At 41.9% G+C, this 21,144-nt stretch overlaps 1 protein-coding gene across 2 annotated transcripts in view; it reads right to left on the reverse strand.

Moving 5' to 3' along the window:
* Positions 1–21,144, reverse strand: part of RHBDD1 (rhomboid domain containing 1) — a 199,644-nt gene that overhangs the window by 25,617 nt on the left and 152,883 nt on the right. For both annotated transcript variants that reach the window (XR_012661539.1, XM_075099195.1), the window contains exon 7: positions 8,650–8,697. Coding sequence is in view for 1 of the 2 variants with exons in the window: in XM_075099195.1 (XP_074955296.1) it covers positions 8,650–8,697 (48 nt within the window). In the remaining variant the exon portion in view is untranslated. The remainder of the gene's footprint in view (positions 1–8,649; positions 8,698–21,144) is intronic.

A 21,144-nucleotide genomic window follows, 5' to 3' on the forward strand; every position in this document is an offset into this window, starting at 1 on the left:
AGTTTATAGTAACTGACTCTAGTCAGCCAGAAGCTACCTAGGACTTGTAAGTCAAAACCACAGAGCTGTAGTGAGGGGTCACAGAGCTGACCATCATGTTCCCAAATTTCAGCTGTCTTCCAGAAATCCAGAAGGCAGAGAACAAACATTGCACTAACTGATTTTCCACCCTCCTGGCATCTCTCAGATTCTCCTTATGCCACTTTATAAGCCATAACAGCTCCCTGCTGCTATTCACATTTTCTGACACTTTTCTAATAATACTGATCTTAAAATCTCTTCCTTGCAGGGGGTACAGTGAAGGAGTTTCAACACTTGCTGCAGATTCATTGCAACCTAAGAAAAACAACACTCACCCCACATTACCTCTGCGGTGGTAAAATTATTAATATTTAAGATTTGAGATGTCTGGCTAGTGAGTGTATCCTAACTAAAAGAACATTCTCTTTGACTAAAAGCTAACAGCCTGTGATTGTTCCCAACTCCCCACTTCTGAGCTAAGATAATACTGGGTGTACCACTCCTATATGCTCCACCAAGCACCATCTCTCCATATGGTCACATTATTTACTGTTCGATTCCTTCTTAGAATTGTGGCAGTTAGCAAGCTATTTAAGGTGTCCCTCTCTCCCAGGTACGGATACCAGTTTTTTTTTTGAAGTGATTGTTTTCTTTGCATTTTTTTTTCTGAAACAGTGCATAGGCTGAGTCTGTGCAATCACTTGGCAGAGAACAGGGGAGTAGAGGGGGAGATGCTGTCCAAATGTTCTCTTACTATGATCATAGTTAATAAAGCTTCTGTCTGACCTGTCCAGAATTGTACTTGTGTTATCATGCTCTTGGAGTCCCCAGATTCTCCAACACCTTTTACATGGGAGCACATCCCACTGTGCTCTGCCTGGCCATACACACTGTAAAGGGAGACAAAAACTCATCAGAAAATGCACCAAAGTATCTGAGAGATGCACAGTGGGCTGGATGTCAGCATGTAACACAGTCAGACCAAGACCTCTCACTGGTAGCAAGTTCACTCCATTAAATAACAAGGACTCAGAAAAACAAGGCCTGCAGAGGATTTACATAGCTGATGGGCAAAATGAATGCCACAGAGATCAGGTACTAGTCATGGCCACTTTTTCCTTCCTCAGACATCCAGAGCTCCTACTGCCTGCAGTGCAGCTTAGGAGCCCACTCTCTGAAGTCAGAGCAAACTTGGGCGCCAGCTGTAACTGGAACAAGATCATCTCTGATGGCTTAGCACGCGCCTGGTCCTCCATCATCCATCAGCATGTTGCAGTCCTGCACCCCAGTTAGTACAGGTCCCCAAAGAGTAAGATGTCGGCTTCCTATGCTCCCTAAGTGCCCAAAGCGTGGAGAAGCAGAGAAAAGAGCCCTGTGACTTGTGCAGAGAGATTTTTGAGAAGTTATTTCCATGTATATGGACACTTTGAGTGTCATCAAACCAAATTCTAATTACAGTCAATACAAGCACCTGTCCAGTGTACAGTATCCATGGTATAGCACTCCAAAAGCAAATAGTATTTTAGAGTGACTTGAGTTATTTACTCTGAAAATTTTTGCTGGAGTAGTAAAGAAGGTCAGCTCATGAAGCATCAAAGGAATCTCATATTTAATTTTTAGTAAAAATCTATTGATCTAATTCTGTCTACAACTAGAACATGAGGTTTAATTTTCCACTGGACATTAATTTAGAGAGCTTTCTGAATTTAAAGACAATAAAAATAAAGAACAAATGTGACCAGTTCTTAAAATAACCTATAGAAAATGAAATTAGAGAACAGTGTTAAAAATATATGTATATTTCTTCTGGAAAACAGTATTTCCAGATTTGAATTATGCATTGTGAAATAAAAAGAACATAATAAATGTCTCTCCTCATTTGTGTGGGCTTCATGATAAAAAGAACTGATAAATAGGCCAAGATAAAAAAAAAAACAAGTGGATGCTATGGTTTGGAAGTCTTATTATGTGTTATAGAAATAATAAACTAATAAATCAGCATTAGCATAAACACATTTACTCCTCCTCTCCAAAGGAGTTAATTGTTTCATGTTATCAATAAAAGTGGAACATTACTGATGACATTTTCTTTTCTTAAATCAACCCTGAAGTAATTCTATTGATTTCAACTGAGTTCCCAAAGAACGGCTTAGACTCACTATGTCCATTTAAATATATAACTCTGGAAAGCACCTTTCCATAAGATCTGTGACACTAGTTGTCATTATTCAGTGTTTCCAAATACAGTTCTACCATAAAAGTTATTTACCGCCTTCTTACACTGCAGTTTATCACAACCTTCATTATTCCCTATAGGAGTTGTGCTAAATCACCCAGCTGACAGCTCAAGTGATCCAGTTCCCTGACTACTGGTGCTTCTGAAATAATCAAGGCCCAAACCGCCTTCTATAAAGCTTCCATTTAATCAGTGCTGACATGCACCTTAGATTGCACTTCAGAAGGTGCCAGGAGCACCTCCAGGCTTTTGTGGCTTATCACCAAGAAGACAGACCATTATTCTGCTGGCAGGTCACAGTGATGAATCTAGCCATTCACATGAAAATAACAGACTAGTAGGGGATCTTGCTTTACCTACCAAATCTGCCTGCACCGTTATTTTGACCCAACTGTCCAAGTGGTAGGAACTGGTGTTATTTGGTTTTATTACAAGGGAGCCACAAGAGCAAAAACCCTTTGCAGGGCTAGCCAGGTGGCAGTGAGGGCCAGATACTGCATCTGAGCCCTTGCCTGTACATAATGTGTCTGGTCATACGACTGTCTCGGTCAGAGGCTGGATATTTTTCTTCTTCTGACAAAAGCAGTGTCAGCAGAAACTAGTTTTCTTCCAGACATAGTTTATGCAGTATGGGAAACTAGCCTGAAGTATATTGGCAAAAGATTACTATTATTCTGCCAATATAAGCCATGTCTCCATGAGGGAGCTCTGCCCCCAGTGCTCAACCAGTCAAGAAGCCCTGTGGATAGACTGACATATATACAAAGAAACTGCCTTGCTTTCAGTGGCGCTTGCATGGATTTATCCTGATAAAACTGTGAAATAGATACTGGCCCTCTGTTCATTCTTTGGCACTTGATCAGTATTCTGAAGAACCACAAGAGTCAATGCTATAATAGTGAGCCATAAAAACAGACAGAAAATGTAAACACATCTGTCCCTGTGTCCCATAAAAATTAACAACATTGCACTAAAGAAATACTTTCTAAAAGTTTCAGGCAAAAAATATATTCTTTGAATGATTTTAATAAAAAAGTGAAATTTCCCCACCAAAGACCAAACTTTAAGCAAAACTCTTTTGTCAAGAATCCAATTTTCTACTGAAAAGTATGACAGACCACCCCTTAATAATAATAATGACAGTCACCACTGTCAGTGTGTTACAGATGAAGCAAGAAAATACCATGTTCTCTAACAGAACAAAAAGAATAGGCAGCACTGACCCAAACACCATGCTAATACCAGTTTTTGATCTCGCTACAGCAGTGTTTCCTGCTAGAGAGCTAGAGCTGACATGCAGCACTGCAGGCTGCTTTTCAACACCTTCACACTTGCTGCTCTCACTCAGAAAACTGTCGAGAGAGAAACCACCACATACTACAGCAGGATGAATTTTAATTCCAGTTTTATGAATTTGCAGCAGAAAATGGCAAAGGACTGATGGAAGGAGGCTTATCTGTTTCAGAAGTTACTGTCAAAAGAAGATAAGATGGTGCAGGAAAAGTCACTTCTTTCAGCTCTTGTGGAGAGGACTGCTGTTTGCAGCAGAGAAAATTATCAAAAACAAATACATAAATCAAGATATAGCAGTCTTTGGGATATAGAAACACATGTGCAGCAAAATACACAAGGTCTGGCGCAGAAATGGACCAGAAGAAAGAAATGCTTTTTCAGCATGCATGTTCTGGTTTAGCTGAGGTACCAGCCAAAAGGCAGAGCTGAAAAAGACTGCAGGGTTCAGAAGTCCTAAGATGAACTGCAAGGAAAAACTGATCAACTTACCGGACTCTGAGTAATGCCCATGGTGGTAAAGAAACAGAGGCAGGAAATATAGATATTTTCTTAGTGTGGTTTGTTTTTTTCTTTCTTGTAGATACGTATATTTTTCTGCTACTAAGTAAAAAGCGATTGTGCTTTAAAATCCTGTACAAAGCTGGGGTATCTGTGCAAGTGCATAATCTTGCATGTGTAAACTGAAAAGGTCTGAGTATCCACGTGTCTGAGTCTGGGAAAATCTGTGCTCAAGTGTGATAAAGACCTCATATCATGCGTGAGCACAGACTCTTCAGGGCACGTACTTAACACCCACAGTGGCTAAAAAGTCAAGCCTCTCCCAGAGCAGCCTAGGAGAAGTTTGAGGAAGGGGAGCTCTGCCACTGCTTTGTGAGTGTGACAGAAGCCTTTGAATATTTTAAGTGCATGAACATTTAAGCAGGCTTCACATATAACAAACCCTTCCAGATTATGCACTGGAAAGACTGCACGAGGATTCAGCAAGTACGATACGGCTGTGAATGAATGCAGCTGATGCTAGTGCGGTGGCTTAGCTTATCATGTGGACACGAATGACATGGATCACAAGGTAGCTGATGGGTTTTTCTCTGTGATTTAGCAGGAAGTGCTTGACACAACTGTCAGATAACTTCCAGGCTTTGCCCATTTTCTATGACATAACTGCTTGCTTTGTTACTTTTACTAAATTTAGATTTACATGGTCTTGTAACCCATTACACTTGTAGACAGCATCAATAAATTTGTGACTCTGTCTCTTCAGAGTATCCTGGAGTCCAATCCAGTGCTATGTGAAAAGAGTGGGTACTTCTCCAGTGATGCCATGGTGAGCTGGCATGAGCTGAAAGGGGAGGAAAGAGGTAGATCATTTGGTGGATCTGCTTTTAAAAAAGTGCCTTCTGATCAAGGGAGGGGCAAAACTGTTAGCTCAGATTTACAAATGGAAACTACAGTACAGTATTGGAAGGGTCCTGCACTGTGGTGTCTAAAGGTAGGTCTCTGCAGCAAATAGGCTTTTGCAGAAAATATACATACAATTAAAGACCTAAGCACTCAGAGGCAGATACTCAGAAGTGGCAAGCAGCCATAATTCCTCCTGAAACCAGTGGAGTTTTATGGATGGAACTAAGGAAGCACTCTTTGCACAAGAGAACTTGCTGACAATAAATCAGCAGCAAGCGTTGCAATTATTGCCCCACGCAGTGTGATGCCTTGCTTCATGCTCCCTCCACAGCAAAGAAATTCTATTGATGGTAATTCTCACAGTGGCACTGGAAAAAAAACAAACAAAACCAACTTCACAGCAGTTTTGGCACAGGGAAAGATCCAGACAACTGCCAGTCTGCGCTTCAATACAAAATCCTGACCAGGAGGAAAATGACTCATGCAAAGTCTGGAGCAAGACATGGTATAATGCTTTCATATGGCCCCAGACACAATTATAATTCCTCCCATCAGCTCTTCCTGCTGACATCAGCTTTCACATTGGTTTGGCCTAATAATTAGAAAAGTTTTTAGAACTTAACCAGAACATCATTGTTCCCATGGAAAACACTCCACTGCTCCTGTGATGGGAAATAGCTTTTTTCCTCTTTTCTTTTGAAAATTTTATTGCTGATCTGGCTAGGCCGGGCTCCAAGTCTAAGCTAGGTTTCAGTGTGCTTTTACAACACTGGCTTCACATCGGCATCTCCTACTGCTTCTGAAATCAGCCTGAGAAAATGAGCCTTTGCAGGGAGCAAGGAGAAATGTGTCAGAAAAACAGAAAAGCAGCGTGGACTATACACTGGAAGAAGAGTAGGAGGAGGCAAGGCTTGTTGCACTGACCTCCCTTCCCCAGGTCCTGTCCCTTGGCTCCATCCTGCTGAGGAACCCTCGGAGGAACCCATGCAAAGATGACAGTGGCCACGAAGACAGCCACAGAGAAAGGAAAAGACAGCAGTTAACCAATGTCTCTTGAGATAGTGTGAGCTGCTACTGGGGCCTATTGCGTGGCAAGCAGAGAAATGATCAGAGGTAGCAGCAGCTAACAGATGTCTGGCAATACTGCTCCAAAGGCTCCCTGGCATGGTGGAGACGAGGGAGAGAGAGATGGCCTCTGAGGACCAGAGTGGATGACCCCCATTTGCAGGAGGCTGCCAGGAGATATTCCTGCAACCCCACCGCACCCTTGGGGGAATTAATTGGGTCAGACATCTCTGAGAAATGCCACCTTCCACCCTTTCCCCATCATCTCCATGTCTCCTCTTAAAGATTTCAATCATGAGAGGGGCTGTTGCACTGCGACTGCTCAGTCAGACACCAGGAGGGTAAGATGCCCTTTGGATACAGAAAAGGTGAAGGCTGGCCCTTAGCTGTGTCTGGTGGCGTGGACATAGCTCCACCCAAAGCTGCTGTGGTCAAACTGTGTTTGCCTCAGGTGATGACAGGATTTGGTCTTGTGCCTTCTAGAGGCAGGATTTTATTGTCAGAAGCTTGTGTGAGCTTCCAGCGGGTAAGTTATGATGGTGGCAGTCAGTTAACTGTCCCATTTACTTTTGCATGATGTTACAGGGATTTGGAGACAGGAGCTCCCAGCTTTAAGATGGTAATAACCCTTTTGCAGTAAACCCAGTAGAGGATACAGTTAAGCAGTAAACCAGCTTAAACTCAGCATGTTTAATTTGCTTTTCTCACCAGCCATCATATCATCTTGGGACAGCTGAAAGCATCTTATAATAATTTGAAGAGTGAGAATTTTCTGGAAGGATACTTACTTGAAAATAGATGTTTAACTCCTGGGCTATAGCAGTATTGCAAAACCACTCACTTTGCACACTGACCCTCCACCAAGGAATGGTTGTTAATTTTCATTTTAAGGGCTCAATTCTAGATTCTTCCAGCCACATAAGCAGCAGTCTGCTACCCCAGCTATTCCACTGGAAGAGTTACTTGGACCATATTACAGATTATAAATATCCACATATATGCAATACTGCTCTACAAAGCCAGGTTAGTGTAAGGAGGAACATCAGCCAAACTGGGGAGCAACCCAGCTGTGCACCACATTAGCAGACACTTTTAGGCATAGTTACATACTCTGTTTTCTTCAAGAGTGGAATGTCCCCTGACTGTTTATTACTATCTCTGCACTGTGGTTTGCTGTCAACAGAGATGACCACTTGAAGGACTGTGCTCTGTCAGTGGAATGAGCCAGGGATGAGAACTCCTCAAGCTGGCATGGCTGACAAGTATTTTGTACTGCAGAGCTATGGGCTTAGGTTCATATAACATTACACAACATGGCTTTATCTGCCTGTCTTCAGGAGGAGAAAAGGTGTTCCTAATTTCTACTAATGTTGGAAGGGGAATCTTGCTTTCTGCTGTTCTCACTGACATGTAGGGTGTTCTACCAACAGTTTGTCTTGCCTACACTAGCGCTTAGCAACACAGCTAGCAGGTAACAACCACTTCCCTTCCTGCCCTGCATTGTAACAACTAATATCACCCTATGGCCAAAAATAAAGTCAGAGCAATTCCAAATAAGGAGCCAGGGCTGCTATTGCTTACTCCGGTGTTACTTGTGTTGGTATCTCTGAGAAGCTGATGTGAGTTTTAATTGAATGCACGTAAGAATGCACTCATGCTAACCTTACCCAGCAATACAAAGTTGAACTGAATTTCAGGGGCACCCAGACAGCAGATTTGAGCCCTCCATGTGGACAGCTGAATAGTTTGATGCATTGTTCCTGGGAATTGTGTGCTTGTTCTGATGAGAAAGAGGATTCCTTGCTGGGCCACTTCACATAGCAACAATCCTGATAGTGAGTCATCAGAATAAACAACATTCTTCAAAGTGAAGTATAGTTTCCCATTGTGAACACAACTTTGGCTTTTCATTTACTCAAGATATCAGAAAGAAAAAAAAAGTTAATTCTTATGAAGTGCAGAAGTAGCACCAGTTGCCTGTAACTCAGCACCAAGGGGATCAAATCACTGCACAATTAACTCTCACAGTCCTCCTGCTGTGAAGATGATTATGCCTTGATGCACAAACTGAGGCATAGATGGTTGATGTGCTCAAGATTACATAGTGGACCAGCAGCTAAATGGGGAACAGAATGCCGGAGGCCCAGCCCACCACCACTGGTGTCAGTGAGGTTGAAGAGCTACTCTGGGATGGTAGGCAGATGTGCTCTCTGCAAATTCATGGGTGGTTACTGTCTCCAGCTACCTGCCACCAGATGAGCAGGCAGGCAGGACATATAGCCTCTTAAGAGCTGATCTTTTAAGCATTCCTAATCCCTATCAATCAAAACAAGACAGGTTTACTTAAGATGGCTTAAGTAATAGCTCTTTGCTAACCCAGAGGATTTTGTCAGAAGCAACTTAAGGGCCCTCTTCTGAACATCTCTACAAACAATCTGAGGATGTGATAATATCTGGCAGGGAGACACCAACAAACAACTGGGAGACGAGGAAAGACTGGGAGACAATAACCCTTTTTGTAGCACAATTGGATTCAGATGGGTATTTGATCCTGGCTTATCACAGTAGCTGAGCTGAATCACCTGCAAGAAAGGTCCAACAGAGAGGAAAAGAAAGTTTTTTTGAGCACTTACCTAAGAAAACCTCCTGTGGACCACACACCAGGTCAAAATTTTGGCACACTAAATGGAGAAAACAAAAGTTAGTGGTTTTTTGCAGGGTAGAAATATATGCAGAGATGATGTCTTTTTGACCTTCACTTTAAGCCAAACTCAGACAAACCTCTAGTAGACCAGAAGAAGAATGTCTACATAAATTTTCACCCAACCTTAAATTTATGTGTCTGTTTAATCCTCTATATTTTCCCACATAGACAAAGCTTTAGTTATCCTGTAAATATCACATTTTGCAACAAATGATACTGTCTTCCACTACAAAAGCAGCACTGATAAGCAGATGCAGACACAGTTCTAGCTTTGATTCTCACTGTGCCATGGAAAAAGTATTGATCAATTAGTATCAATTAAAGAAGCCCCAACAACCCAAAATAATATCCCATGTAACATTTTAGAAATCTTTGCTATGTTTTCCTAACACTGGTATTAGTCAAGAATAACTCAGTGGGAAACTGTGTAACAGTGCACATAATCAGGCCTTTTATCAGTACTGAAAAAGGATGTTGTCCTGCTGGGGGGGATCAGTGAAGCCTTATCCAAGGTCAGGAGTTTTAGTAAGTGTAACTGACCCCAGTCACGCTGCTAAATAAAGCAGGTAATAAAGCTGGTTAACCAAGGTGAGGAATGATTCTGTGAGGTCTCCAGGGGTTGGTCGCATTGGCATGAAGCAGAGAGGTTATGAAGCCTAGCTACTAAAGTGCTCCAAGTTTGTTTTGCCCCTTGGATGCCCATGAAGATTAACACATTGTTTTTTCTGGGTTGACAGTGCTCTTTTTCAGGGCTGCTTCTGAAAGACTAGAAAGTGAAAGTGTCACACAGACATTGAAAAGATTTGGAAAGCTGCCACAATTAGAGCTGTCTTTCCTCATAGTCGGGAGAGCAAAGGGTTGTAATGGCTCTAGTAGCACAACCCAGGGCAGCTTTGATGTCCTGCTGTTCCCAGTCACTCCAAGGAGACTGTGGAAGGAGCCAGTAAGCTGCACTATTCTGTACTGAAGGGAGCCAATGTTTCACCTAATGGAGAACACAACTGTGGAAGCATGAAAGGCAGCACCTCCAGGTCCTTCTTGGGAATTCAGTCATGGTGAGAACTCTGAAAGCCATGTCTGTAGGGTTAAAAGATTGATTTAGGGGTGAGTTGTCTATATATCAGAGTTCGTATGAGGACATCTAAAATCTCTAGTCTGCAGAAAATCTCCTGTCTTAAGGGACAGCTTCTAACTCTACTGAAAGCATTTCAATCACTGACTTAATCTCTCAGCTGTGTTAGCCCAGTCCAGGGCCCAGTCCCTCAGGTTGCTCCTCAATCAATACTGCTATTGATTTCATCAGGAGCACTGTCTGCATCAGATCAAATGCTAGGAGTTCACAAGTTGCCAGGCTGATAAAGAGTTTCTCCATGAAAGAGAAAATGGTGCACAAATATTAACTCTTAGTGAGCTAAAGCGATCCGGCTGTTGAGTATGATGCACAAAAGTAATTTATTAGTAATTTATTAGACCTACATGTTGCAATAACAGGCTGAAGGGAAGAACTCCTAGTGACATCAGGAGGTGGTAAGTAGGCAGCAACTAGTGTCACTTTGCTATCCTCTACACGTCTGCAGTTTGCCCACTTGTACTGGTTCAGAGCCTAATCTTACATTCTGTTCTGGCCTGAATCCTGCAAATCCTGGCACCCAGGAGTACTCTTGCTGAGTACTATGAGACATCGCAGCATGCATACAGCTAATAAAGCAGAAAATGTTTTCAGCAGCAGACCTTGAACTAGAAAGCATCCATTCCACCATCCTTTCAGTATGATGCATGCATTTAAAATAACCACTATTACACTTATACAAGGAGAACTGAAAAGTCTGCCTCAAATTGTAGCTATGTACTTCTCAGGCTGAAAATGTGGCAGTGGGGAGCTGATTCCTCATCTCAGATATTTTACACTCTCAATCTCATTTGTGTTGCGGTCTTCATTCTTAACTAAATCCTGAAGAATAAGAGAGTCATTAGTAGACTGCCATCAGCCTTGACCGATTCCAATCTCAGTATCTGAAGAACACTGAGAGGCTAATTTTTTTTTTCAGGGATTTCTCTCTCTCCATCTCAGGCTTTGAATTCTTTGGAGTAGGGACTAGTCCTCTGAAGAGTTTGGAAAGTACGTACTGATTTCAGACAGCGGTTGCAATGAGTATCATTGACTCAGGGATATTTCTGAACCTTGATTTAATCTTTCCACAGAAACGAGATTTCCAAATTATTCATAAGACTAACTATAGTTAATGCCAGCAATATTTAACTGATTTGAAATGTATAGTTATGGGGTTTTTCCTTTTAAATGCATTTTATGCCCAATAAATGGTTCTCCAGGGTTTATAAAAATCAAGGACAACTCATGTTTTCACAGTATAGAAGCCTTGATCTTGCATGGATTTACGCAGGTTTAGGATTGACCATGGAGTTCTGGCCCCGCATAGGCCAACAGCAAAATTTTAATGAAGCTAAGACTTCACCCATAACCCACAAAGCATGTATCTATGTCATGTGAATGGTCTTTTAGATAGTATTGTAGGAAGTAGGGGAACATTATATTTAGAATAAATGTGTTATTTAAAACTAAATGTGTTATTTAAAATTAATACTAGTACTAATAATATTTTGTAGCTTAATTGCATTCTGCACCCCAGGAATTCAGAGCACCTCCTGCTCACATTTCTGAATTAAGCTGCACAGCAGGCATACAACATAGATATTCTCCCTCCTTTTCAGGTGAAGAAACTGAAGCTACGGATGGGTTAAGCAACTTGCCCAAGGCTACAAAGGAAGTCTGGAATATGATCTTCAGACATTCTTAAATATTCCCAGTGGCTTAGGGTGTCTAATTTCTGAGAATTACAGTTTTGGAGAGGCTCAAAATACACCAACAGAGATCAGACTGGGGGGAACGTTCAAGAACATATCTCTAAAGCATGAGGCAGAGATGCACAGTGTTTATAAATCCCTCAAACTTTGCAAGATGGCACTGAGGTTCAGAGTCAGTGGATACCTTCTGAAAACTCTAGTGTAAGGCATTTAGAAGAATGAATGATCTGCCATGGTGTAAGAACAGTCTTTTACATTTTTCATTCTAAAAATACTAAGACCATATGTCACGTGCACTGCGAAGAAAGTTCCAGTGTGAGAAAGTTCCTGAGAACATCCCAAAGTGCTTCGCTGAGGCAGAGCCCCACACGCTTTATGCAATTTTCTCTTTCACACCTAAACCTGTTTAGCAAAATACAAGTTTTGCTTTAGGCACAACTCTACCTACATCCAAAACCTTTAAGCATGTCCTTAATGTAAAGGTGCTTACATACATTCTTCTATTCTTTACAGAACTGGGGCTGATTTCAGCTCACAAGATATAGTATCCACTGAAATCAGCTGATCTCTTGCATTCTGCTACAGAGAAACTGATGAGGACAAAGAGAGACTCTTCTACAGGTTTTTATAGGATGATTTTTTAGGAATTTATTTGGATCCTTAAGCATGAGTTCAGTGCACTGAAAAACCCAATATATTCATTCTTTGAATCAGTTCCACTTCCTTTTGTAGAAAAGCCTGATTGAAAGATGCTCTCCAGCATTAAAATAAACAACAGCACCACCAGAGTACCAAATCATATGAGACTCACAATGTAAATCTTTGAAAGCACAGTTATAGCGTATGCTGAATTTACACCTCCATCTGAAGGCTTGCAGCCTGAGCTGGCACAGTGTGCTGTATTCCACCCACAAACGGCTTTAAAAGCCAAAGCTCACATCTTGAACAGCACCTGGTGAGGAGCTGCGAGATAATGCTGCCTACAGAGCTTCAGCACAATATCCCCCATGCAAGAAACTCAGAAAACCAAGCGAACATCTCATTTTGCTTATGCTGACATTTTCACACACAGGATTACGTACTTTCTTGAGATGACAGTTCCCAATGATCATAACAACGTCCACATCCAAAAGGCACAGGTTAAGTGTGTCCAGGAGCACTGTAAGCTGTGGGTCTTCATCAAAACAGCAGAAACCAACTTATTCTTTTCCTCATTTTGCAGTGATTCCTTTCTGTGTTAACAGGGAATATTTTCTTTCTATTGATTTCCTTAGAGTGTCCTTAAGGCTCCTTTAAACTTCAAAATTACTAAGGAGATTTGGGTTGCTAACATTACTCTGTAAGTTAGGAATCTGAGGGAGTTCATTCTTTGTGCTGGCAAGCCTTCAAACTATCTTGATTTTATCAGCTATAATTCATGTTTTGTTCACAGGACAAGCTTGTTTCTTTTGTATTATTTTGAGTCATCTCTGGAAAAAATCACCTCTCACTAAAATGTAATAAAATATGAGAAGAGATTATGACTTATTAAATTAAGCCAAAGCATACACTGTATTTTGGTATAGTACCATCCCTGGAGGGAAAGTGAATACATTTTCAAATGAGTTCTGCTTCCAATTAGGCAGGAAAAACAAGTACCCAAATTTTCAAAGGAGCCCAACACACAAGGTGCACAATGAGCACAGGATACAAAAAATCTTAGCCCATAAGAAACACAACAGAAACTGCTGGGTGCTGACAGCTTCAGCCAAGACTGTGAGCTGCACAATATGTTATTTTGTAATTTTTTGCTCCAATCCTCCCCCTGCAAACTCTGCTTGCTCTGCATGTATTTTGCTACATGGGTGAATCTGGAAGAAATGCTAAAGCATTTTTCATAGACATCTTAATTCACACGTATAAAGAGCTTAAGAAGAAAATGACCTTCTGCCTGTTGGATGTGTGCCTTGTATCACTATGGGTCACTTATTTCAAATATTTAAGTTTGCACCATTAAATCTTCCACCATTGAAACAAACAAGGACTTCAGTCATTGAATTTAATAGTAGCAGGATCAGACAGGTATTTACTTTCAGGCTCACAGGAAAATGAAATAAGATAAAAAACCCTATCCGTTAAGCATGCAGTGCCCCAGTATTGATAACCTTTAAAAATTATGTCAAATATACATGGCATGGGAGATGACTTAGCAGCTACTAGATTTTCAGAGCAGATGGAGCATTGGTGTCCCCATAAGAGAGATTTCTATACACCTGCTTCTTGCTGAAGACACTGGTTCCAGTCATGGAAGCAAAGATTTTCTCTCCAAAGCTGGCTTTGCTAATAATAAGTGTGAAATAAGGATATTTCTCAAGGGGATTTTCTAAATTTAAAATGCATTCTGCTTCTTAACACCTCCTATCCTACTGAGTGCTTTAGCCTACCACAGTCTAAATACAGTAATTAAGTGTAAGTGTAATTGTTACAACTGTCTATGGCAGGGCAAAAGCAACTGTCAGTGAACTGTCATGTCTCCATACAGTTCTGCTTCCAGCCTGTAAGTCACGGTTGTGGGACCGATTTATTCCTCCTGATTCCCCCTCAGTTCCACTCCAGCGTATTTATCTTGACTAGTGGTACCATGACAAATGTTAGTTACACTCCATCTGACTCTCAGTTCAGAAAAAGCAGGAATATGCCATATTTCTCATTACAGAACCACAACAAAATCTCAACCAGCCCCACTGATATTTAACTTCATTAATCCTTTTAGTTGAAATAATGGTTAAATGGAGACACAGAGTGATGTTTGAATGTGAAGCCAAACGTTTGGTTTTCATATGGATTTTGTGTCCTCTGTCCACTCATATGCAAAGCAATGGCCATTTCTACTCTTAAAACTAAAATCATCAGCCAGATACTTTGACACGACTTATGCTGATCTGTTTTGACTTTGTAGCCTTATTTTCTGAATTTTTATATGGAGACAGTGACTATAGGATATAGCCAGGAATATTTTTCAGGGAGTAAATAGTGGGCAGGGAATTAAGCACAGGGCATTTGAGATGGTCCAGTAAGCTCCCCTTCTCTGCCAGTGAACACTAGCTCTGTAGGGCTGCCCCCTCACCATGCTGGCAGTGCTTCCCAGCCCCTTGGCTACACTGCAGAGGGGGCTTTGCCAGCCCAGCAAGGGGCAAGCACCACCTGAGAGCTTGCCAGTACCTGCAGATTGCTGGGTTTAAGGTGGGAGATATGGGACTTGTAACACCAGCAAGAAGCACTTGCAGGCTGGTCCTGCCTCTGTGGGGAGCATCCCGTGTTTTGGGTAGCAGGCTGGTGGGCAACTCAAGGGTGGAGGTGGTCCAATGCTAGTGGCGCTGCAAGAAGCACTGAAGTCCAGGGCTGAAGAGGCAAGGAGGATGGCATGGCTGGGTGCACAAGGAGCAAGGGACCTTCCCACACACCCTCACCCTTAGCTGGGCCGGGTCCTCACTGCCTTCTCCTTCCCCTGTTTTCCAGACCCCACCTGCTTCCAGCACCTCCTGGACCCTCATACCTTGCACCAAAAGGGCAGTACATAGGGCAGACTGGTGGAGAAAGTGCTAAATTCTGCAGGAGGTACCAAGTCCTGGGAGCTGGGTGCCAAGGGCAGAGTTGACTTCAGTTGTGGCTAGCTGCAAGATGCTCTGGTCCCTGCAAGAGCCAGAGCCAGGGTCTGAATTGCTTTCCTGACCTGGCCAACGCTGGGCCATTAGCTTTCCTGTTCCCTGCCAATTCACAGGGGCTGGCAGAAGGACAGAGCTTTTCCCCTGTTCTGCAAAAACATCCATATGGAAGGGACAAAGCAGGCTGGCCCATCTCAGTGTTCTCACAAGACCTGTTTTCCCCACAGGCGTCTGGGGAAGCAGTGGTACTGGCAATAGTGGCATTTGTGCCCTCCACCTTGTTTCAGGAATTCTGAAATGATCCTGCCTAATGAATCTCAGTGGTAGATCCAATCATCAATCCTCATTTCATTCTTTCTGCTGCTTTGAGAATGGCAGGCTAGTTTTTCCTGTGGCCTTTCTGAATTTCATATATTCCTTTAACTCTTAGCATTTATTTTCCCTCTGGAGTCTAAAGTAATCTGAGAGAGCAACAAGCCACTGCACTGTTACAAGCCCCAGTTTTTCTGTCACCGTATTCCAAACATGCTTCTTATTGTGCTTGCTTCTGTAATAAAGACAGAGGTTTGTACAAGCTGCCTGGCAGACACTGATAGTACACAAGAAAGGTAATTTCTGCCCAGAAAACAAGGAACATTATTAGGCAGTTCACAGTTAAGAGCAAAAATTGCTAAGATTTGACTAAACTGTGCTAGCTTCCCCATTTAAGATGACCACCAAAGACAAGGGAGACTTTTGTTGCATGTATACTTTACCACCAGTATGGAGGCAACTGAGAGATTATGGTGAGATGAGCTAGTGTGGATAAAGAAATATTGGTCAAGGTCAATTAGGTACAAGTCCTTCCCATATAAGTGCACTGAAATGTCTAATATTCACACAGATTAAATGGACATCACTTTAAGTCACATTTGGAAACTCCCTGCCTACCAAATTGCCTATCACTTGGTCATTAAGAGCAAAGTTCAAAAACATTTTCTGTAAGTCCAGTGAAATATTATTTCACAGCATTGGTGCGTTACTCAACAAAAACAATTTTCTCATTTTTAAATGCCATGCCAAGTGTTCTAACAACTGTAGCTACAGATCATGTAACTGAAAACCTTCCTAATGTGAGCTTGAGAATTTTTACTAGCTCTAAAAACAGCTGGCCATGAACACGCTAGTCAGAAAAGAATGCAAAACAAAACTAGTAAAAAAAGTGTTGATTGGTAGTTCTCTCACGGGTATATTTAACCATTTCTTAAATACGTTTTGCCTGTCTGGAAGTGCGAATATTTACATTATTTATTTCACTGCTATCCAGGAAAAAAATCCCCTAAATTCCTAATGAAGTGCATTTGTTTCTGACAGATACTTCTAAACTGAAACCTGGTGTATGTTCTTAGACAAAAAGTTTATTAATTTTGACTGTTCTGGGATGAAACAAAACGCGTTGAAGATGAGTCCTAACCTGAAAAATGTCTTTTGAACAGATTTCAGGGATCTGTCTTCTGTAGTTCTATGTGTGCATGCACATGCATGTGGGTGTAAAGGCGAGGGTGTATATGTACAGGGAGAACACAGACCCTGACTGTTCATCCACTGAAGTGCATAAGCATCCTTGCATTGATTTCAGTGGTATTTGGTCAGACTATACCAGCCTGTTTGCTCACACAGTCTACAGGATTCTTTCACTGATTTCATTAGGATCTGGATTGATTACTAGCTTTGATTTTAATCACTGAAATTTTTAGCATCAGGTACCTGGGTTTAGGTAATGACTAGTAACTATGAACGCTCAGCAATCCTAACTCAAGGGGAACACACAACCACACTTAAGACATCAGTCAGTAGGCACTGGTAAACTTGCTTTTACCGTTTCTTTGCCAATTATTGTGCACATGAATGGTGCATCTTTTCACCGTGTAAAGTTGTATTAGCAAATGGTGGCAGACGGAGAAACAAAATATGCTTTCTGCTGCTATCACTGCTGCAATAAAGAGAAGTAGATATTGAATGTCTCACACATTTTAATGAATAGTTGCAGGTTACTATAAAACTTATAAAACAGGCTAGAAAATAGAATCTGATATAAGCCCACTGCCCAAAGGCTGGGACAGCTATATTCAAAGCATTCCAGGCCAAAACCAAACCTCTTCTTTAAGAATTTAATCTCTTTCTGTTTATACAGTACATGAACTTTCACTAGTTGGTAGCAATGCAGCCTTCAAACCAAAACACAATCCACCTTATCACTAAAGAAGCGGAGAGTCTAGCGGTTCATACTGGTTAGCAAGTATTTAATTGACCTTTCAGTCATCGCTGAAAGGAATTGTCATATTGCAAAGCTGATTGTCTCCCTTTAATCAGTCCTTACTGCAAATTTCAGGGGGTATATCTAAGAAGAGAACCTGAATGCTTGAAATCCGATAAGGAAATTGATTAGCACTAGTGACCTCTACCAAACAGGTCAAAGGGAAAATTCCCTTTCAACTCCTCATCGGCTCTTAGCAAATCAGTGCCAGATCCCACACTTCCAGCTTAACGGCACCATGGAAACCGGTCCAGGTGAACTGCTACCCATTACAAAAATCTGTGTTAATCACATGCATAAGGATGATAGAAATGCTCCCTGGGCTCCCCAGTGCAATGAAACAATGTGACTTAATGACATTTGCAGGATCTTGTACGCAAAGGGAGGAAAGTGTAGGATTTCCTTCAGATATAATTAAGATATGGAACAAAAACATCAGTAGGGTAAAAAAGGTTAAAATAAGGAGTAAAAATCTATGCTGCTGTATCTCAGAAGTTTTCCACCTGGCCTTTCATATTTTTGCAGGAATTTTTCAGAGTGCTTCCCCAGTGCAGGCCAGAGAGAATTTTTTATGAACTCCTGAAAATAGATTTAAAATTCACAAAGTCTCATAACAACCACTATGCTTCCTGCCACTCTCCTATATGGTCGTTTTTCAGCTGAGAACTCAGTAAAGCTCAACAGACTGACATATGGCCGTGACTGGGCTGCTAAACACCCTCTGATGTTGAGGAGATGATATTCTACAGCCTTTGGCTTGTATGATTTTTAGCAGGTTCCGATCTAAGCCTCTTCTGGCCTTTCAAATCCATCAGAAAGATGTTGTAACTGGAGATGCATTAGTACCATCTACTGTTAGTAAGTCAGTATTGCAACTTCAGCCATTTGTATAGCTCCATGCCTTTTGTGCTTCTGCTTATTTATCTTTTGAGAGTATTTATTTATCTTGTAAGGTAAGAGTAGTAAAAACATAGGTCACCTAGGCAAAGGTTGTGACATCAACACTCAGGAACCCACAGGTGGACACACACTGCTGCAGCCAAAACACAGTCTGGACTTAAGAGAGCTCGGGAGATGGAACAAATACATCCCGATGGCTTGGGAACAACTTTCTCACCTCCCCAGCAAATATTCACACAATAAATACGCTCCCAACTCATGAAATGAGGAAAGACTTATCTTTTATCACTAATTGATGATCATTGAAATATCCAACTAGCTCTTTTACATAAGGAAATCAAGTGGCCAGGTCAGAACATTTTCTAGTAAAAATCAGCATAGCTCCAGGGACTCCGCTCGGGTGGATCTGAGCCAATTAACTCTGCCTTGTGTATAGAGGTCTGATAAGTAAGCCTGTGCTGGGGATTAAGTCACCAAAAAGAGCACAGACAAGGCCAACGTTTATCTGCTGCTGTTTGCTAGCAAAGGTGAAAAGATAGTTGGTCAAGCGAACCAAACTGGGCTGAAAGCCAACCGGTATAACCTCATTGACTCCAGCCAAGTCTCTCCAGATTCAGGTCTGCATAATGGGGACTGCAATCCAGTCTCCCCGCCCTGCAACTCCAAGCCATTTGACTTAGGTACGTACCCTTACTGGCACACTTAAGTAAAACTGCCTTGCCATAGGGTCTGCATACACTATACATTCACATGACTTTACATCCATTTGTTTTATCCGTCTTTGATGGCAGATCTTGAACAAGCCTTTGCAGCAGATCTCAAGATTTAGCTATTTTATCAGCATCCTCCAACCCTCCTTTTTAAAGGATACATAGACAAATACTTAATAGTTCTGCAGTCAGGGCACACTGGCCTCCCACACAGAGGAGACGGAATTATCTCCACATTGCCGTTCCTCATCTCTGCAGTTTCTCCCTTTTTTTTTTTTTTTTTTTTAAGATAGGCCTGATTAGGGCTGTCTTTGCTCTAATGAGGGCCAGTACTGGGCCTGCAGGGACTGGCCTGTGCCTAGGGCTTCCAGATCACTACACAGTGCAAATGCAGGCTGTGGAAGCCTGGGTGAACTGCTCTGTTTCAGAGAGATAGACTGTTCAATCTGGTTTTAGTGACTGAAAATGTCTGACAGGCTCTGCTGTTAAAACTGCTGTTACCCCCCCTCAGTCTTAATTTTCCAAGAATAAAAGAGCTACTCTTCCCTAGTCTGTGCTGTATAAGGGACTATCTGCTCATCTTAGAAGACTCCTCCTATACCCACTTCCACTGAAACTCACTCCTGAGCAGGATGACAAGACCAGGGTACGGCACTGCAGACATCACACTGGTTCCTTGGACAATGGCATTCACACTTCCCTGGCCTGCCACTCCTCAGGACACCATCAGACACTGCATTTCTTTTCCAGATGCTTCATGCTGACAGTCGAATAATCCTCAAATGAGGCTAAATGCCCACATTTTCCTGTCCCCTCATTTATGCTACTGATGAGCTTATGCTACTGATGAGCTTACAGCTCTATGCTCCCAACCACATGGCTCAGCTTTTCTCTTCTTTCCTTTCTTAAGTTTCATGCCACCTCTGTTACTCCACTTCTCAGGGTCACCTGGCCCTTTGTGCAGCATATCCTGACCCTCCTTTACTAATGGTGCCCTCTAAATGCTATCAGCAACTTGCATAAATGTGTCCCTACCTGCGTGCTGAGGACATTAATATAATAAATATATTAAAGCAGGATCAGTTTTCAGGCTAACCTAAGATATGTGGGAAACGTCACTATCAGCTTTCCTCAAAGCTGATACGTTTCTTATTTACAGTACTTATTTTTGTCTCCCCTTTAGCCAGCAGAATTGTAACATATAAGTAACATCTTTAGTAATTCCCCATATGGCAACTATCAGATACTTGGTAAAAACCAGGAGATCTACCACATTTTCCCTGGCTATGAAAACTGATTATCTTAAAATTAATACTGTGACATGACCTGACATTGGCAAAGCTTGTTACATTTTATTCCACTTTCCTCCCTCTCTCCCTCCCATCCTCTCTCTTATGTTATTCTTCCCTCCAAAGTCTATTCATAAGCCTTGCATGCTACTGTTACAAGTCTAGCAACCCTGTTGTTACTACTTGTAAATATAGGAAATTTTTTATTTGTTGTTCTCCAGTCACAAGCCTGATGTCCCATTTGCTCATTTGTTAGATATGCCTGGGATAAACAATTTCATGTGCCCAGTCTGTCAGAGTTCTAGGACAAAAAGGGCCTTGTCCCAGTGCCCACCTTCCTCCATGAAAGTGCACAGAGCTCTCCAGATTTTGCTGTGATAATTCCTCTTTTCCACCCCTGCCAATGGCTTTTATATTCTTAGGGAAGGGGAATGCAGGCAATTTGCTGCTAATTCCTGTTGCAGTCAGAGCAAGGCAACAGATCCTGATATAATGAAAAGATCAGCAAAAGCTTTATGTACCATTCCCAGGCTTAAACGGACTGAGATTGTCCCTTGCATGGACCACAAACTCCTCCTGCCTGTCTACAAAGACCTAGCTCTTTTCAGGACTCAGTCCTCCAGTTAACTCATACTCAGCCTCAGGTCTGCTCAGCTACTGAAGTGTTCTCATACCAGCCACCAGCCTCCAGTTCTGAACCCAAACAGGGCAGGCTTGTTTTGGGGAGAGCCTCATCCCCAGAAAGGAAACCAAGGTCTGTTT

The sequence above is a fragment of the Phalacrocorax aristotelis genome, chromosome 7 (assembly GCF_949628215.1).
Source record: "Phalacrocorax aristotelis chromosome 7, bGulAri2.1, whole genome shotgun sequence".
Taxonomy (NCBI): Eukaryota; Metazoa; Chordata; class Aves; order Suliformes; family Phalacrocoracidae; genus Phalacrocorax; species Phalacrocorax aristotelis.